This window comes from Xylocopa sonorina, chromosome 4 (genome assembly GCF_050948175.1).
Source record: "Xylocopa sonorina isolate GNS202 chromosome 4, iyXylSono1_principal, whole genome shotgun sequence".
Lineage (NCBI taxonomy): Eukaryota > Metazoa > Arthropoda > Insecta > Hymenoptera > Apidae > Xylocopa > Xylocopa sonorina.
In genome coordinates, this window is record NC_135196.1 from 14,859,118 (window position 1) to 14,878,486 (window position 19,369).

General features: G+C 34.7%; 5 protein-coding genes and 1 long non-coding RNA gene across 10 annotated transcripts in view; 3 read left to right on the top strand and 3 right to left on the bottom strand.

Moving 5' to 3' along the window:
- Positions 1-76: 76 nt before the first annotated feature.
- On the bottom strand, positions 77-2,865 carry LOC143422853 (WASH complex subunit 1). The gene is made up of 4 exons (XM_076893811.1): positions 2,798-2,865; positions 2,547-2,676; positions 1,867-2,422; positions 77-1,784 (listed from the first exon to the last, which is right to left on the bottom strand). Exons 1-4 carry the CDS (start codon positions 2,817-2,819, stop codon positions 954-956), a joined length of 1,539 nt encoding a protein of 512 aa, XP_076749926.1. The 5' UTR covers positions 2,820-2,865; the 3' UTR covers positions 77-953.
- A 1,175-nt stretch (positions 2,866-4,040) lies between these two features.
- LOC143422683 (uncharacterized) lies at positions 4,041-5,056 on the top strand. The gene is made up of 3 exons (XM_076893486.1): positions 4,041-4,749; positions 4,793-4,796; positions 4,937-5,056. Exons 1-3 carry the CDS (start codon positions 4,130-4,132, stop codon positions 5,054-5,056), a joined length of 744 nt encoding a protein of 247 aa, XP_076749601.1. The 5' UTR covers positions 4,041-4,129.
- A 250-nt stretch (positions 5,057-5,306) lies between these two features.
- Positions 5,307-6,633, bottom strand: Vps37b (vacuolar protein sorting 37B). The gene is made up of 4 exons (XM_076893817.1): positions 6,234-6,633; positions 5,957-6,128; positions 5,752-5,834; positions 5,307-5,607 (listed from the first exon to the last, which is right to left on the bottom strand). Exons 1-4 carry the CDS (start codon positions 6,363-6,365, stop codon positions 5,338-5,340), a joined length of 657 nt encoding a protein of 218 aa, XP_076749932.1. The 5' UTR covers positions 6,366-6,633; the 3' UTR covers positions 5,307-5,337.
- Positions 6,634-7,084: 451 nt separating this feature from the next.
- On the top strand, positions 7,085-8,453 carry Mrpl44 (mitochondrial ribosomal protein L44). The gene is made up of 5 exons (XM_076893815.1): positions 7,085-7,160; positions 7,249-7,615; positions 7,776-7,860; positions 7,943-8,246; positions 8,315-8,453. The coding sequence occupies exons 1-5, from the start codon at positions 7,100-7,102 to the stop codon at positions 8,437-8,439; spliced, it is 942 nt and encodes a 313-aa protein (XP_076749930.1). The 5' UTR covers positions 7,085-7,099; the 3' UTR covers positions 8,440-8,453.
- Positions 8,454-11,699: 3,246 nt separating this feature from the next.
- LOC143422859 (uncharacterized) lies at positions 11,700-13,978 on the bottom strand. 2 transcript variants are annotated; one of them, XR_013101771.1, is made up of 2 exons: positions 13,634-13,978; positions 11,700-12,137 (listed from the first exon to the last, which is right to left on the bottom strand). It is a non-coding gene; the product is annotated as an uncharacterized LOC143422859 (long non-coding RNA). The 2 variants fall into 2 exon arrangements; XR_013101772.1 differs by lacking the exon at positions 11,700-12,137 and adding an exon at positions 13,285-13,409.
- Positions 12,047-19,369, top strand: part of Smr (nuclear receptor corepressor smrter) — a 39,572-nt gene continuing 32,249 nt past the window's right edge. For 3 of the 4 annotated variants that reach the window (XM_076893796.1, XM_076893799.1, XM_076893800.1), the window contains exon 1: positions 18,806-18,946. The gene's annotated coding sequence lies outside the window, so the exon portion shown is untranslated. Of the gene's footprint in view, positions 12,262-18,805; positions 18,947-19,369 lie in introns of those variants that run through there. The other variant, XM_076893797.1, reaches the window with a different exon arrangement.

Here is a 19,369-nt window from a genome sequence, read left to right on the forward strand (position 1 = left end):
ATGCGATACGCATCATATATTTGACAAACTTTGTTTGCGTTAGAAAAATGCAGAAATGCATTGGAGATTGGATTGCTTGCGAAATGAAATGACACTTTAAAACAGAGAGCTTAAAATGTGAGTAGCACTATTTAACAAAATAATGGTAACTAGATACGGAAAAAACACCAACGACCGGACAAAAACTGCAAATCCCCCGATCTAACTAACATTTATAAACCTACATATGGACGCTTGGCCCAGTAATCTGGGGTCAAGTGTTAAATCAAAACCGATAACCACGCAAACACGCTGCCATTACAATGATAGTTTCGAAAGACGTTGACAATGACAACGACTCCAGTTTAGAAAAATGCTAGAATCTGTCGCGATTTACTTTCAATCTCTTTGTATAGCATTTGAGTGCAGCTAAAGGTGATAATAATCATTGACGCTCTTTTCTTTTAACATTAAGAGAAGGATTGTTAGATGTATTACATATGTCACTGATATTTGAATGTTTAACAAATTCACCGCGGCAGAGAATGGGGTGCATTTAAAGGCGTGTCGCAACTATCTACCGATAAGAAGAACAGAGCTGCGATTGGTTAATGCCTCTAAGGAACAATCGTATTTATCCAGGATTAGTGCCGCCGCTACCTTGCACAGCGCCCGCTTTATGCATTTTTAGAGAAATAACTTGTTCTTCTTAGTGTAGCTGACAATTGGTTTTGGTAAATGAGATGGTAAGAAAGTTGCAGGCTTTTTCACTAAGATTACTGTAAGAAGTTAGTTAGTTCTTGGCAACATTGTGATCCGTAATGCGCTCGCTTCCCTCTCCAGTCTCTTTCATGCACCTTTACATCAAAGAACACAGTCGTTGGTTTTACGCGTATTTGTATCAAGTACGTCTTTGCTCTATGGTAAAAAATTTAATAAAAACAACAACAAAATGAAAACAACATTAAGTAGTATTACTCGTCCCAGTCATCGGTGTCTGGCTGAGAATCATACTCGCTGGTAGCCGAGTTTCTATCCGATGCAGTGGCGTCGCTAGGTTTAGGAGGAGGAGGAATCAAACTAGACATCCTTTCCAAAGCGCTACCTCCAGACCCAGCGATTCCTTTTCGTCTGAGTGCCAATTTTGCGTGCAGATCAGCCATTAAGTCTCCTCCGACAGATGCAGAAGACCAACGGTTCCCACCTTCTTCTTTTGGCACTGTATGTCTCAGCTTTGCTCTTCCTATGCCACCAGCATTACGGATCGCAGCCATTAAATTCGAGCGATCGTCCACCTTAGCCATTTTGTTCAGATCCTCGGTGGGTTTCTTCTTTTCCGAATCTTTCGTCTGAGACCCAGCAACAGTGGCCTCGGGTGGAGCTGTTGGTGGTGCAGGTGGAGGTAGAGGCGGCGGTGGCGGTGGTGGTACCGAAGGAGGTAACGATGAACGATTATCGGTCCCAGAACTTGAAGAAACCAAAGTCGACGTATCAGACAAGCCTTGCAGTGGTGGTGGCGGTGGTGGTGGTGGAGGAGGCGGAGGAGTTAATTCAGGAATAGAATTTTTCGTAAAGTCGTTATCGATAAAACCAGGTAGGTTTGGGATAGTTTGGTCGAGCTTTGCACTAGAATCTTTCTCGTCTACAGTTGATACTGGTGTTGGTAGATCAAGTCGAACGGTTGGTGTCGTTACTACAGAGGAAGGTGCAATAGGACTTTGAGAATTGAAATCTAAAACGAATTTTTCATCGTCCACGATTCCAGGTAGATCGGGGAGCGTTGGAGGTACGTTTATCTGTGGCACCTGTGTAACCAAATATTTTATACATTATAACATATCTTTCATCGTGTTTTTTGCTTTTTAACAATATTTTAAAATGTTTTACCTCCCCTAAAATTGGAGTGTAAAGATAACTACTAGACAAATCCATTTCTGATGATAACCATGGTTGTATTATTGAATCTGGCGCATCTTCTATTTGTTCTTTGTCGCTTGATTTTTCAGAAGCTTGCTTCATAGATATCTTATATGGATTATCCATACTATTGAATAACACTGCATTAATTGAAGACAAATGAAGTGGAAATGGCAGCTCATTATTGTCTGCATAAACTTCTTTATTAAATTTAGACCGAACATGATAAAATTGTAATTTTTCTTGTAAATTATTATTCGTTACATACTGACCATCCTCCGTCTTACAGTTAGAGGATAAGTATGTTTCAGGTATATCTTTTATCGATACAGAACACTTGTAAATTTTTGGTATCTTATTATCATTATTATACTGCAGTGGTATAGCCATCTGATATTCCTTGTAGGTATGCTTAGCAGGATACCTCGCAGCAGAATACATTTTTACTGCTTTCAAGTTCAAGTTGGTTTGCAAATATTTCAAGCGATCCTGGAGTTTTGTAGCTCTATTCTTAACATTTGACAACCTATAAACCCGAAAAATACCTTAATGACCTTAATATCATACTCTAAAGAACTAATAAATTTTTAGATAAATAAATATTAAATACAAGAAGATAAAGATATTTAGTAATAAGAAAACGAGACTACCTTTGACCATTTTCAGAGAGCCTTTTATCAATAGAAGTGAATATGTAATTAACAGCAGAATTTAAATTATCAAGAGCTTCGGCTATTTGAACAATAGTTTCCTCGTGTCTCAAATTGTCGGGAATAACACCTAAATGTTAAATTTCTCATAAAATATCTTTAAAATTGACTGTATCTATACTCAGCTTGATACATTTTAATAACCGTTCGAATATGACATGATAATCTATAACATAAATTTATCCATTTACCAATTTCAGTTCGTTCCGGCATTGTTGATAGTTTTTAGAGCTATTGATTTCATTCAATAAAACACATTTGTGTTAGCTGAATTAATTATAAAAAAAACGCATACACATAAATTGTGTTTTCAATACGTTTTAACGTAGGTTAGTAAGTTTACTTGCTTCGCACGGACATTATTTAATCACAGTTGACACAATCAAAATAAATCTGAAAACAGGTAATTTCATCTATATATTCATCAACCTACGGTTCGTTCTAAAGAGTTTACATGAACTACTCTAAAAATACGTATGTTGAAAACTGTTCTTAATACGAAAGAAAAATAATATTGAACAGATCTAAAGAGTAGAAAATATACTCCGAGTTGTTATTCTGAGTAAACGCACACATGCAAACGCACCCATTCATCATTTGTTTTGTTCCTTGAACAGAGGTTCACATTGGAATGAATGTAAAGATCGTATAACCTCATAATTGGGCTATTAAAAATTTACTGACATTTGTTTTATAAAAATCAGATATAGGCAATGATACATCGATTGTGATTCTGAGAAATATCAACAAAATGAATATTAACATTCATTTTGTGAATCATTTACGTGTAATGTATACTATAGAAATGTACTTATAATTGTCATCACTACTTATATGTAAATAACCATTACATTGGTTAGAGATACATATCAATTTATAGTGTTGGTAATGTTTTTTAATGTACAGATGATGAGCAAAGATAAGCACGTTTTGTACAATTTTCAGGCATATATAAATTAATTTATACTGTTTGTGGTTTCCGAGTGTAAGCCATGGTTCTAATTCATGGAGCTATCAAAGACTCAAGACACTTAAATTAATTTGTACTATTAATTTTAATGCCTACTTATTTATATTTCAATGGAATAATTTTAAAATATTAATACATTTAAAAAAATGTACAGAGTGCATTTAGTTTTGCTCATCGCAGTACAACATTTTTAAACTTAGCAGGCAATGTTTAATGAATGTTTTCTGAAATGATTTTAAGCAATTCATGGCATTGATAGATTGATTGATCAATGTTTCTTATTTATAACTCATTAACAATGTTGAAATGAAAAAATAAAGGAGAAAATTGTTACGGATCAGTTCAGGAATCGTCATTTGACTATTGCTTATCAAATATTGGATGATACACTTTAATGCTTTTATATTTTCTTATCATATAGGTTGTACAATTTTACTGTTCAGGAAAACATGAAATATTTTGTGATAAAATGAGAGAAAATATATAAAGGCTTATAAAATAATTATGACTAGCAGTATATGAAAGTAATTATTTAGGAGCAAATGCTTACAGTATGTTTGCTATAAATACAAATAAAACAATTTTAATCAAATCATTACAACATTTCACGTTGTTATGTATGAAAATAAATTTAGCCACAAAAAATAAAACTCTTTACGAGACCCTAGGAGTAGCCCAGAATGCTACGTATAATGAAATAAAATCAGCATATTATGCCCTAACATTAAAATATCATCCTGACAGAAATAAAAGTGAATCTGCAAAAGTAATGTTTCAAGAAATTTCAAATGCATATGATGTACTTAGCAAGTATCAGACACGTATGCAGTATGATAGAACTCTTAAAATTAAACATCATGATTTGCATAAACATAGTCAGGAACAAATGAAAAGACGTCACCCAAAAAATACAGTTAAGTATGATCAATCAATGAAAAATATTTATGATTTTGATGCATGGTTGGAAGAACATTATTCATACGTGTTTAAGAAGAACTTAAAAAGGAAAGCTGACCAAGAAATTTTTGAGAAAGAACAAGTAACGCAGAACGCACTACCTTCGTTCTTTGTTATATCTATCATAATAGCCGTGCTAGTTTATTGTGGATACATGTATCGAACTGCCAAAGAAAAGTTGGAACCTAGTCTAAAACTTAAAAGCAGTAAAGAATAGTTTGAGGTATGTAGATAAACAAAAATAATGTAATTAAAATAGCACTGTAGAGAAAAGAAAGCCGCTATTAAAAATATTTTTATGTGAAATATATAAAATTTATTACTTGAACCTTTACACTTTTAAAACGAATAGATATCTACATGAATCATTGTTAAAACTCAATTTATTTAAACAAATCAAAAGGGACAAAAATGTCAAACTTATTTAGCGAATAAATCAATATTTTGCTATTTGATGTTAAAAATGCACAATTATACCTTCATATCTGGTTATTTATCTAAATATTTAATGTTCCTACCTTAAAAATCTGTATAATTTATACATTTTAACTTATCCATTACATGAAATGAAAAGTATATCAATATATCATGGGATAATATAAAATCTGAAACATTATAATTATAAATTATTTGACATATATTATATAATGTTTAATTGAACGCTACAAATATTTTTATGTTACATCATATACATGATTCATTTGTTTTGTTTGTTTAAAATTATATACTTTTTATACCAGTGAAATTTCTGTACTTAAAAGCTAGATCATGTAGAATATAATAATTTTTTTTATCAGATATAACTCAATATGGTCTATAATGCGGTAAACCAGATGGTACAGGCATTGGCATTGAGACTGGTCCTGTTGGATAAGGAATCGAAGGTGCAATACTAGGAAAGTTACTAGCAATTGGATAACCTGGTCCGCTAATAGCAGAATGTGATTTTTTTATTAATTCTCTTAATTTATCTACTTTAACTTTCCGTAGGTGCATTAATTTTCGCCGTGACAAAAATTGCTCAAGGAACTCGTCTACTTCCATATCTCCAGCCAAAAATTTTTCAGCGATGGTCTATGGATTAAAAATATATATAGGTGAATATATTTCGCAACTTGCGCACATTACCAACTAAACAAATTACGTTTGCCTATTTCATAACAATAATAAACATATCAGAGTAGCAATGTATTGATATAGTTATTATATGTACGATACCTCTGATTCCTCTTCAATTTCAGCTGCTGCTGTTTGCAGCAAATCTAATGCAGTGTCAACGCTCATTTCTCCAGATTTTTCTTCTATAAAAATATTCACTAAATAAACCTCTACGTCAATCAAATAACAATAATAAGTAATTAAAGCTTTCAATTTCATATGTTATTTCCAAGTTACAAAATCTAATGAACAGATAAATGCATACTTAGGTAATCTAATTTTTCTTTTACTATCATACATAATCCATTCCCTTGTTCGCTGAGTTCCTTTAACGCTTGTTTACCCTCTTGTAATTCTGGTTGTTTCGATAAATTAAACTCTGCTAGAGATCTATTACTTGCCATTAACATTTCCTTTTCTGTTTCTAAGTCCTTAAACTGATACGGGAGTGAACATTTCAAAATACATGCATAATTTAGTGATTGGAAAATAATGAATTATTTATAAAAACAGAATGTTATAGAAAAATAAATGGAAATTACCTGTTTTACATCTTTCACAATATCTTCGAATTTCGCATCATTGTTCAACAATTCTTTAAGTTCATCATTCGTTAGGTGTGACAATAAACCTAATGCTGCAGGTATGTCAGGTTCTTGATTTGACTTAAACATTGTTCGAAATTATCAGTTGCACGAGATTACAAGTACATTCATAAATTAAATTTTATTTCGAAACAATATTATTAGCACGTGATCTACTTATATTATAAAGAATTAACATATTATAACAAATATTGCCACGTAAAAGATTGGAATTACAATAAATTCACATTGTCTTTTTTCACTTTAAAGAAGAGTAGTGATGATTGTTTGAACGTATAGATTGCTACGTTTAGATCAAAATCAAATGTGATTGCAATCTAATGAGGTTTATAAAGATAAGACATTACAATCAGGAAAATAATGTACTGTTTCACTTGCAACCACCATAGACTAATAGACTGTAGATAGCCGATTCGATGCAGAAATAACTAATGTAACTTTTATTTCTAATAAATTAAAACAAATAATTTTCAATGTTAAATCTGGACTGGAAATTTTATTTTGAATAAATTTTGTTGCCTTTTAATCATTTAAATGGTATTCGTTGATATAGAAATGTTGGTGCATTCAGTTGATAACTGCTATTTTACCACAGAGTCCTCTGTCGCCTTACATTTGTCTATTTAACTGTCTGTAAATAAATTTTTGTTCACGAGCAAAATATACCATTAATAATAGAGTTTTATGAATATTTACATTTCTAGTACTATATTTATAGTCTTAAGTGAAATACAAAATAGATTTTCAAACCAAAAATAACTTCTTTTTAGGAATTTTCAACTATTTCTCTCACAAATAACAGTATGAATAGGTTACAATTATGTTTTAAAGCAATTGTAAGTGCAAAAAATATAAACTATGAAAGTATGTATTTTGATAAAAATTTGAAATTTTTATTTTTGCTGGAAGAAGATATACATACATATATATGGTATTTTAATTATTAACGTAGGTTGTAGGTTTACTAAACGATGGGTAGCTCCTACTCAAAGAACAATAACTGTAAGGAAGAGAAAATTGCCACCACAGCCTGAACAGAAACGTAGCAATTTCATTGAATGGGACAGAAATACAGAGATATATGCATTTAATCAAAGACTCTCAGAAAAGTTTGATGCTGAAAAACTAAATCAAGCTTTTACTCATAAATCATATATTCTTGAAGAGATAACGAAACAAAAACAAATGGGAATAGCAGAACCCACGCTTGACATAAAACATAACGAAGAATTTATTGAGGAAGGGAGAAAAATAACTTCGAATGTTATAAAGAAGTATTTAAATAAACATTTGTCACATGCTCCTGAAGTTAGTATCATGTATGTATAATCAGTGTTGTGCACAATCTATTAGAAAACATAGGATTTATATCTTATTTATTAAAAAATATGCAGAAATGACTATCTAACATATCTTAAAGTTTATTATTTAATTAGTTTAATTATTCAATTATATCTTGTATATTCATGTATACCTTAGGGCACTCCACGATTACCTTATGTCGGAGGAAATATTAGCCAAAGCGTCCTTGCATATTGGAACAAAGGAGATTATTTTAACTAGTGTTTGTACATAATTTAACATTTTTGTGTATAATCTAACACATCTATTATAATTTAACATATGAATATACTTTGTTTATGTAGGAACACCCTGTGAACCAGGAAACATTGGCACAAACATTTATTGCGCTTGTAGGAGCACTTGCTGAAAGTGTTGACGTCAACCATGTAGCTGCTTTTGTTCAAGACTTTTTAATAGTAGTATTGGCAGACAAAGACTTAACTGAAATATGGTGCCCAGCTAAACCATTTGAAATGTTAAATGATGTAATCTCTGCGGAACGGAAGACATCTATCGAAGCAAGACTTATTGGACAAGCTGGAAAAAATACTATTTTATCAGCCTATCATGTTGGAATTTACGCAAACAAAGAATACTTGGGTTCAGGTAATCATTTTGAATAGGTAAAAGAAATAAGTATTTCGTAATGAATAATTAATAAATTATGCTTGCAGGTTTTGGACAAACTATTGCAGAAGCAAAAGATGTAGCTGCTATTAATATATTGGCCCAGATGTATGGTCTATTGCATTCGAGTCAACCACTGCCATTTGAAGAAAAAATTGATATGTCCACCTAAAAATTGTTATGAGATAGATGAAAAATATATAATATAATTTGTAAAATATTAAATACAATCACACACATTACATACAATGTAACATTTAGAATTGATATCAACTAGAACTATAGACATATGTAAATGCATATATCTTTCAATTGCCTAAAATTGAAAAATGTATAACTCTTGTGTATGTCTCTCCATATTTATTATACAATTAATCAATGAACATGATTAAATTACAGAAATATTATAAATATATTAGAATATGGTTAGATCTGTAAACTCTACAGTGAAATAGTAACGTTTTTGGTTCATAATTTATTTGTATTATTTTATTTCATTCTATTTCACTTTATACATTTCTTAAAGGGAGCTACCATAATCGACAAATTTTATACATATACATATCTATGTACGAATGTGTATATATATATCATGGGATAGAAATGAAAAATATAGGAATATTACATATACTTTACAAAGTTTAATACAAACTATTTATTTTCCTATGTCTAACCAACAGGTTATAAAGTTGCAGTTATGTTTTAATTATTATATACCTTTGCATCAGAAACTCTTAATTATATTGTATCTGGAAGAGTATACTATTGAGAAACAAAATGAAACGAAAAAAAGAAAATTTTGTTCAATAATCTATCAGTGAGATGTCATAAAAACTTTTTTATATCGGTCGCAGGTATAATATTGATTCCTTATGATTTTTTTTCATACTATCCCCTTTAAAGTGGTTCATCCTTGTCCCTATCCGTACTTCACCGTTCCGAGTTTCCGCCACCTCTACCGCCTCCTCAATCTTTCTCTTTCTTTCTTCACTTTTGTTTCTCTTTTTATACATTTGTCTCACTCCTTATTCTCTCTGTTTCTTTTGCACTTCGTTCACTTCTTTCTCTATTCATTTTACCTCCTTTTCCTTCTTTCTTTCTTTCTCGCGTATTCACTTACATACATACATGTACACGTGCGCGCACACAAATATACGTATCGCATGTATTGTCCCACTACTTGCTCTATTCCTGCGTGTAACGACTCAATGGCGCTGCCACACCCTTTCGCCATCGAGTAATCAGTGTTATTGTTTTACAGTTCCACCTCCGTTATTGTTTCTCGATACAAGGAGTGCAATGTATCGATTGGTGATACTTTAAATATTGCTGCGCGGTATATTTATATTGACAAAATAAAGAAACAGAATGATTATTTGGCATTGAAATCTGTTGTAACATATCGATAGTGAAGAAATGGTACTGAAACCAATTTGTAGTCGTCTACGCCCCTGGGTTCTTGGTGCCTGGGTCTGGTTTTACAGATACCATATTCTGCTCATCTTGTAGCAAATCTAAAATTTGCACCGTACGATGCGAATTCACGATTCCAAGATAAAGGAATGGTTCAATGTTTTCTTCCTACCAGTATTTATCTGAACTGTTCAGCTTACGCTTAAGTATATGTTAATGTTTTACGTAAATGTAGCGTATGCTTTATAATACAAGCAATATTTTAGAGTTACCTATTTTCATAGAATTTAAGTATACTTTTTAAATTCGAAGAATTAACATGACTGCAAATGCATATAATTTTTTTTCTAAATGCCTATAAGAGATATGTCGCAATTAATTTGTATTATCAAACCTCAGTGTGTGATATACTGTTATGATTATTGCGTGTTTCAAATTCAACACCAACACGTGACAATTGAACTCTTCCTTTTACTTTTTTTTTTTTAACAGATACAACAAATGGTACACTACATGGATAGCGATTCATTCGAATATAGTAGAATGTGTGTGACGCGACGTTAGGTGAACAAAACTACATCACTCGGGCGTATGTGTACATAAGTACATGAATGTATTTAGAATATGTCAAACGTTTTTCTGAAATCTCAAGAGATCGGTGAAAAACTTCGTAGCCTGTTTAAGACTCGGGTAGATTTCTCATTCTCTCGTGTATTTGATCCCCACCCCTTCTTTCTATCTCCTTCAACTCGGGATTCTTTCCTTCTCTGGTCTGCCGTTCTCCATACACTTGTGTGTTGGTGGATCGCTTGGCGTCCATGAGACCTTGCGGCGTTGCCATGCGTATGCCAGTAACGCATCGTTGCCGGGCTCTCTTGCACTATCTCGTTCCTTGTCGCCCGTTTCTGCGTTCGTTTTATCTTTCTCGTACTTTAGTATGTGCGCGGCCAGGATCAACCATACACCCTCCTTCGCCAACGGCCAGCATCCCTACTCGTACTATTCACAAACCCCTCTGCCCCTTCACTTCATTTCTCTACTCTTCCCTTGCCAACCCTTCTCTTCCCTTCTACCCGGCCGCAAAAGCAGCGAGTTTGCTTGTGCCCGATGCAGTGCCGTACACATCGGTTTAACCTACATGCGTGCACCTTAACGAAAAGAAAATTTTATCGCCATTCGAAATTTTCTCCAATTCTATAGAAATTTAGAGAAACATGTACGTCGCATCATTTCTACCGAATGGAAAATAAATTGAACGGAGGAACGAAGAAATACGTTGTTGATATTGTAAAATTCTTCATTCAATGCACGAAATTGCTTTTCAGTTGTTATTCGTACTTTTGCTTGTCTTTTATCGTGTATCTTACATCGATGGATTAATCAAATTGGGTTTTCAATATATATATAATTCAATATATTAATTGCACCGCAATAAATACTGTTTTAAATACAATTGCGTAAAGAGACGCGTAATTTTGTTTGTTTTTTACTTTTATATAATTGCAAGTCACTACTTACATATATAGTTTTAAAGCATAAACTAAAATATACGATGCAACAGGGAATACTGTAAAAAAGTTTTTAGAAATCATATAAATGTCTGATATGTAGATTGAACAACGTGAACAATAATGTACAATATATTTCAGTGTTCAAAGTACATTATTCAGTGTATTTCCACAGAGGGTATATAACGCATATATATGTACATATGTACGATGCATCATTAGATTTCGTTTCTAAGCTATCACCTTTAAGTCGCGGAGATCTTTCGAGGTGTATATATATACGTGCACGTATGTCTTTTAGCGTGCCGTTATTATACATTATACAAAATAAGCATTCTGTATTTCTCACAGTTGGACGAGGCGAAATTTTATGTACGCTGCGTAAACGATTGAAAAGGAAGAGAGAGAGAGAGAGAGAGAGAGGGGAAGAGAAAAAGGGTGAGAGAGGAAGAGAGAAAGTGGGGACAGAGAGAGAGAGAGAGAGAGAGAGAGAGAGAGAGAGAGAGAGAGAGAGAGAGAGAGAGAGAGAGAGAGAATGAAACGCGGGCAATAAAATTATTAAGCGAAATCAACGTAAACAAACACAAAAATGATCGTCGAGATGAGCGGTGGCGCCATAAGAACCAGAATAAAACGATCCTGAGCTAGCGTAGACCTCCGTCCCCCGCGATGCTACGTCGTCCGTCGGTTCGGTTGCTCGCTCGTTCTCGTTCGTTTTCACCCCACTCCAACTTATACATCCCCGGTCCCTTATGACCCCACCTGCCCCGTATCCAGAAACTTTACCCTCACCCCGCCGCATTCAATGCTCCCCCCCAACCCCTCCCCCCGGACCGCTCTGTGATTCCGCCTTGCCTGCTGCCAGCCAGCCGTCCGTCCTTACGTCCGTCCGTCCACCGTTTGGATCTATGGTTGTGTCGGTGGATTTCGTGACGTTAACCTGGCGGCCCTGAAAACGTTGGACTGACCGTACGATTTCGACTACCCTTCTCGTTGGGGCGCGAATGTAAGACGCGAGTGTTTTTTAATCACCGTGGCTCACCACAACTGGAATATATCACGGACTAGTTCGGGTAAGAGAAGAGAAATGTGTGGTGAAACTTAACTGATGCGTTCCCGGTCGCGATGAACCTCTCCTCAAGGAGTGTATAATAAATTCTTATTGGTCAGTGATACGAAGAAAAGATATGCTCGGTGTGTAGGAGAAAATTTTCGTCGAAACATATTCTTCGGGTGTATTTCTCTTTCTTTCTCTTACGTACACGTACACGCGCACACGTACACACACATGTAACACACATACATGTACCCAGAGAACGATCCTCCCCTTCTACGCTTGTTTCTTTGAACAATACGCGTAAATGTATGTAATTTATCCTCTTCTCTACTTGTACACTCTTGAATGTACGTACGTATACTGTTAAATTACATTATAAAGTAGCAGTCTATTCTTCCTCCTTTCCCCCCTTTGGTCCCCCCATCTCCCTCCCTCCCTCCCCCTCACCCTTTCCATTTATTCTGTTTATTCTTCGGATAGGATAAACAGGCAGGAAGGTAATGGAAAAAGAGAGAAACCGTGTATTTCTGCACCTGTATCTAAGTCAAAACAGTTATAGAGTGATGTTACGAAGTGTAAAACAGTGAAACCGTGTATCCTCGTAGCATTGTAGTTGCAAACGATTCCGTAATACGTGTTGTCTGAACCTGACGATCGTGACGTTCATCTGCAAAATATGAAGTGCGTTCTAATCGGTCGTCCGTTCATCGGTCGGCTCATCGATTTGGTATATCCGTGTCCCAGCAGTTTACTTGTTTCGCGTTCTACGGGCTCTTGAACGCATTATACGTTCTCTCCCGTTCGTGCAGTTCCTCACCTCCGATTCTCGTTTGTGCACATTTCATTCGCACTTAAAGATAATCAAGAATAACGTGTGTTTACGTGTGCTTCATGGTGTTTCAAAGTTACCGACCGAGTGTTACTTCTGTTATTTTCTTCTGCTACATCATTGTGCCTGGCTGCCTGCGTATTTAGACTTTGTGTGTTGCGTGCCTTTTGCCTTCGACGATTTTAAATCGGTGTAAGTTTTCCCACCGGAACTGTGTTTTACCGATATATCGCAACCGTGTGCTTACCCCGTATCGGCTAACAAAGATTTTTCGAATCGTGTTTTCTAATGGTGTCCGAAGTAGTGTGAAAGCGTGCTGGAGAGTATTCAAGAGCCTGAAATAGCGAATCTAATAATAGGCGATATCTTATTCCGACCACTTTTCGTGTGAACTTGAAGAGATAACAACGCAGCGTGTGATTAATTAACGAACAAAATCGTACGTATGTTATATAATTGTTACATGTTTAAGAACAAAAAGGAAATTATCGCATTGTGGGTGGATAACGTATAGCATGATCGTCTTTTCTTTCTCGCGATTCTTACGAACCATACGTACCCATGGAACGTTTGCCGCCTGGGGAATAAGCGAACTGGTAGGCAACTGTTGAACTGATGGTGACGTGTCTCGTCCTGTTACGTTATATCAACTGTATTTCCCCTACAATACCTCTACGCAAACGATCATATTACGTTTTAATTAACCAACGAAATCAGTGATTCACGATCTAACTAAGTGATAAGACCAGCAGATTTCTAATCTTTTCGACGATAGTGTAAACCTTTCGTTAATCTTCTACTCTCTTCTAAGCAGCAGAGCACCACCGCATTTTTCCCAATCTGTGCCCGTCGCATCTAGAACAGTGTGCATTAAGAATTTCTTCTAACGATTCTTCCGCTTATCTTACCACCACCACACTTTTTCTTCAAATGTCAGTGATATTCTGATTTAGCTCGATTTCCAACTCGATCCTAATTGGACACACCATGAAGATATTTTATCGGATATCGTCTTTTCTTAAGCGTATCTTCGTGCACATACGTAATTCTATGGAAGTCGTTAGTTTTCTGCGAACAGGCTTTTAAATATTTTGATGTAATCTACGCATTGCTTTAAAAATCGCATTTACAGACGTCGACTGTTTAATTTTGAGTACACGCCCACCGTTATGTAAGCGAACCGTACAAGGAATCGCATACCTTATCAGTTATCTGTTATCTTTAATCGGGAAGAATCGTTCAATGTTGCGATATTGATATTTTAATGGATACATTTCTCGAATTTACTAAGAACACGTCACGATAAATGTGTCGTTTCCATTTCATTTCAGCGGAATATTCTTTTTGTTAAATTGCTTCGATAGTCTTTCTTTATTCCTTCTTCTTTTCGTTTCTTTTCAATTTTACGTTGATTCTTATGCGAATCGTTTCATTTCTGATTTCTGACATATGACAAATTTTTTCAAGCAAAAATTTTGTTTCACAAAAGTTTGAATGCATGAATATAAAAGTTTTAACTAGACTGAAGTGCTGCAAGTTAATTGTAACTTTGATCGTGTTCTTTCAGTTCCTTGTGACTTTTTACTGATCTAAAAATTGCTTTCTAAAATTATCTGTTCAATTCGGACTTATTCCCTTAATTTCTCATAACTTTCTACTCATGTGGACTACAAATATTTCTTTGATTTTTGTGCAATTTTCTATTACACCATTGTTGCAAGCTACTGTAATGAAAATACAATAGAAACGTTTTATTTTCATGTCGATAATCGTATGTGGAGATATCACTATAAAAAATTTATCCTATATAAAAAAATGTATCCACCCTGCGCGGCTTTCAACTTTTTTTAATTTCAATTTTCAATTTTTCTGTATATATTTCGTACTGTTTTCCTCTTTTTTTAAAATTAAATTCTTATTGTAGCGCATAATTGAAGAATACTTATTGTAAATTCGTTGGTACCTGCGATGAAGATTCTTGTACTTCTGATTCACCTTTCTGTTCATATTTAAGTAATTTTTACGTGATCTGACAAAATTTTATACAATTCTTCACATTTTCCCATGAAATATTTCAAAGATATTAAAAATATTCCTAAAAAAGTGTAAAAAATATTAATACGTTATATAATAATTGCGTAACATAGTATCATTCTGTTACTAGATCTACAAGATATCATAAATACGTAGTAAATTACCTGTTTCATGAATAAGTTCGTGTATTTTGAAATGCATTTAACAATATTTTGTTAATATTCTTATTTATATTATATTTTTATTATGTGTTTTCATAAATATTAAAACCAGAATACTAATTTAAGAAATGATTAAGAATTATTTTGTTCTATGCTGCGTACATTTTAACTATATTTAGAGCTTGTCAAAGTAAAACTCATATTTCAAACAAATTATGTTATATCTTAACTTGACTTGAACATGAAGTATATTTTTAAATTCATTTTAGTGTGCTTTATCTGCGGTGTTAGAATGTTGTCAGAAAGTAAAAATAGATTCCATTTTCATTTTATGGAAAAAGATTGCATTTTTAAAGTTTGTTCAATGAAAGATCTTAATGAATCATAGTAAAGGAGAAAGTCGTTCTTACGTTTATTTTATCGACAAAGGAGGAAATAAAACATGTTTCTGTTGTGCCCATGCGTACACTTCATAATTTTTGTTTCATATGTAGATAATTTGTGCGACCCTCCTTGTAGAACGAACAGATGTCATTAATTTAATATATTAAGTAAACATCTTCTGACATGGAAACTAAAAAATTTCGTTTTTTAACGCATAATTAAATGAATGCCTTAAACGTTGTTTCTGTGAATACAAAAATTGCTTAAGAACCATTCATCACCGTTGGATATATGTTACAAGTAGAATATAAACCATATTATAAGATATGTATACAGAGTTAGGAAAGTAGCCATTTTATAAGTTTCTTCACCTTTACCATATTCTCTGTTGTTTTTGAAGAGGACTATTTGAAGTAAAAAATTGTTAAATAATTCCAAGAGTCGTGCGTAGATAATTAGGAAAAAAGTAGCGGAATGAGCGAGTTTCCAGACGAAGCGCATAGTCCTTTTCATTGGTATGATCTATCGTTTCGCACTCGCCCTTTTTACGCGTTGACGCGCAACAAAACTACACAGTCCAGTTCGGTTTGATTCGAGTCTTCTCGGTTCGACTCGGCTCGACTTTGAGTCACAACGGACTGCGGAGCTATCGACCGTTCTAGGTTTAGCAAGATAATAATAATTCGGATGGAATGTATTCAGCGGGAATGGAATGAATTCTTCTACGCTTTACACACTGCTACTATACATTGTTATTAGTTTTGATTCTAACAAGAATAACGTCTTCTACGATAGCATGCGATTTTTTCAATCACCAATGCTGATCTTACGTTTGGTAACAGATTTTATTTATTTGACAAAAGTTATGTTTGCACATAAGTACTGATTGCATAGTTATTTTAGTAAACGATACGCTTTTTGTTAAGTTTCAGAGAAGTATATATAAAATACCTTGGACGTTATACTTGTGTTATTGAGCCTTCGAATGCTTTTTAAAATTATGTATATATTCAAACAATTACATATCCATTTGAACTAGATTTCATTTGCAGAGAGTGTGATTCCTTCTCTTAAAACGAGACAAAGTGATAATTAAAAGAGATCAAATTTTTTGGCAATACAATAGTTTTACGAAATTGTATTGGTAATGAACGTTTCACATACGATTGTAGTGAATATGAGATTTATTTTATAGAATGCATTTTTGCATTTTTATGCTTCTAACACAGAAATCAATTTCACAGTAAAACATCGACTGCGATAAATTTTCGTACGCCTTTCGTACAGTGTACAGAATTAAGAAACAATGTGTTTCTTATTAGCTACGTAGGCTTGAATTTCATATGTAAATTTCTTGGGTTGTGAGACGTGAAAACGTCTTTTGAATAAAGTATTGTAGCATTAACGTGTACATAATAAAATGTCCAGAAAGTATTGAACTAAGTTTTATTTTTCACAATATTGGTATAAAAGGTTAAATTCAATGTTACTTAGTTTATAGTTTGCAAATTACAAATATTTAATTGCTTTTTTCTGCATTGTCTCTCTACATTACTAAGCATTTAACCTACGTTTTACGTAAGAGTAAGATGTAGCCCTTGGCTATTACAATCCACCTACATCTGCCGATGTTAGTATCCCGCTATTTATTGAATCTATAAAAGAAACATCAGAGAAGATTATCCACCTTTTTGGCTGAACATTGTCATTTCGTAATCTTTTAGATCGACTCTTTAACACTTCGATGGGACACAGCTATATTTTTACGTTGCAATGCGAAAGACCTCTATTCTTACGTTGGATCTATTGGAATAACAAACGTATCAAAGATATTGAAATTATTTAACGCATCTGAAGTGTCATCGGTGAACAAAAATCCAAGCGTAAATTCAGATGGTTTCCGAAGATTATTGCACGAAGAGTGTTTCTGTACTAAATTAGATACACTATTACAAATACATATTCAATAATTAAAAAGTTAAAGGTGCATACAGGAGCGAGTATTGTATCTTTTAACACCCGCCTGTTGGCTTGAATTGTTCAAGTATCAGTCGCATGGGTGCGCAGTAGCACCGTATGTGCTGTTACATACAAAAAGTACATCTAGATACAAATACGTATTTAGTGTCCTGTAACTATCCCACATGCCTCTGGCCGCTTATTTCTCTCGATTCTCTCCTCTTTAACGATAGTTTATGTACGTAACCATAAAATTATGTAATATTTAAACAAGTTCAAATAACCTTAATGAGAATAATATTTTGCTTACAGGAACACTGCCATCATCATCACTAAATACATGCATAGATGCGAGAGCAGAGAAGTGTCCGAGGATGAACTGTCCCGAGGTACGGTGTAATCTCAGGAATAGTTTGAAACTCGTAGCCGAGCGGTAAGCAGAGGGAAGAAAGAGAGACGAAAATTTTCATCGAAGGACGGATGGAAAGAAAACGCAGGAAGGATACGAAAACGGTGGTCGAGTACGAAGAGCCAGCAGCAGTGGAAATAACAGAGTGGTGAAGCGAAAGGACTCAATGACAGAGAAACTTTTCAATTCGGTTATCTTTCGCGTAATCGGTCGTGTGTCGGATTCACGATATGCGCGTGATTTGCGCGCGATTCGTGCACAGGTTTAAATTGTGCGCGTGCGCGTGTGTGTATGTGCATGTGTATGTGTTTCCCGTTCTGCCATCTTGAAAGTCGTGCAATTTCTTTCTCTTGGCGGCGCTGCCTCACGTGCGCGAGAAGCGTGCACGGTGCGTGTACGATGCACGCACTGTGCTAACTTGCCCGCTACAAGTAAAGAAACCACGGTTCGGGAGGAACTGCGAAATAACGGTTCGTCGGGAGCAAATAATAGGATCGCGCGATGAAATCGAGTTTGTTGATAACTATTCATCGTTACGGGAGTGTTAACGTGTGCAATAGCAGCGGCAGTAGTATCAGTGACTATAACAGAGGGTGCGGTGTAGTCTCTACTTGTGACAGCAAGAGGTTCGGAAATAACAATGGTTTTGACAGGAAGAGTTCGCAAGTGGAATGTAGTGTGCAGGTTGAGTGCGAGCCACGTGGCAGTGATGAGATCGTCGAGCAGTTGCGTTTCTACGCCGTGTACCCGCATTTATTGTGACTGCTAGTAGAGAAAGAGAAAGCCGGAGACAGAGAAACAGAAGCCACCAAGACTCTCGTGGAGAGCGGGGCACTGAAAGATATGCGGACCTTTGTGCGAACAGCTGAACCGGAAGTTGTGAGAACAAGTGGAGTGCAACGCGCTCCACCTAATCGGTGATAGGGTCAGTTGGTTAAAAGAAGACAAAATTGGCATTCGCAGTTACGGCAACGCGGTGTCTTTCACGATCACCTTTTCCTCATCCGTCCCTTTTTCTCCTATTTCATTTCGTTTCGTTTCGTTTCATTTCTTTTCTTTTCTTTTCTTTTCTTTTCTTTTCTTTTCTTTTCTTTTCTTTTTTTCTCCTAATCTGACGCAACTCGCTTGCTTACCTTATTCGTTCTTTTTCTCTCGTTGGTTCAATTCGTCCATTCATTGAATACACATCGTGAAACAATACCACGCGATCAAAACACTGGCCATATAGTAACATAAATGAGAATTTTGTCATACCGTAACCGTGTCGTGCTCTCTCGCAATAACGAAGATTCATCTTTCTCAATGTATGTAACCGAAAGAGTCGGGGCTTAAATCACGCGATCTCTTC

What these genes read in the sequence shown, in the direction of transcription:
- LOC143422853 (XM_076893811.1), bottom strand. Translation starts at nt 2,819, where the DNA reads ATGCCGGAACGAACTGAAATTG. An exon ending in GCCGGAACGAACTGAAATTG is followed by an intron (nt 2,677 to 2,797) that starts GTAAATGGATAA and finishes TTTAACATTTAG; the next exon opens with GTGTTATTCCCGACAATTTG. An exon ending in ACACTCCAATTTTAGGGGAG is followed by an intron (nt 1,785 to 1,866) that starts GTAAAACATTTT and finishes TTGGTTACACAG; the next exon opens with GTGCCACAGATAAACGTACC.
- LOC143422683 (XM_076893486.1), top strand. Translation starts at nt 4,130, where the DNA reads ATGTTTGCTATAAATACAAATAAAACAATTTTAATCAAATCATTACAA.
- Vps37b (XM_076893817.1), bottom strand. Translation starts at nt 6,365, where the DNA reads ATGTTTAAGTCAAATCAAGAACCTGACATACCTGCAGCATTAGGTTTA. An exon ending in TTGTGAAAGATGTAAAACAG is followed by an intron (nt 6,129 to 6,233) that starts GTAATTTCCATT and finishes CTCCCGTATCAG; the next exon opens with TTTAAGGACTTAGAAACAGA. An exon ending in AAATTGAAGAGGAATCAGAG is followed by an intron (nt 5,608 to 5,751) that starts GTATCGTACATA and finishes TTTAATCCATAG; the next exon opens with ACCATCGCTGAAAAATTTTT.
- Mrpl44 (XM_076893815.1), top strand. Translation starts at nt 7,100, where the DNA reads ATGAATAGGTTACAATTATGTTTTAAAGCAATTGTAAGTGCAAAAAAT. An exon ending in AAAAAATATAAACTATGAAA is followed by an intron (nt 7,161 to 7,248) that starts GTATGTATTTTG and finishes TTATTAACGTAG; the next exon opens with GTTGTAGGTTTACTAAACGA. An exon ending in AGGAGATTATTTTAACTAGT is followed by an intron (nt 7,861 to 7,942) that starts GTTTGTACATAA and finishes TTGTTTATGTAG; the next exon opens with GAACACCCTGTGAACCAGGA.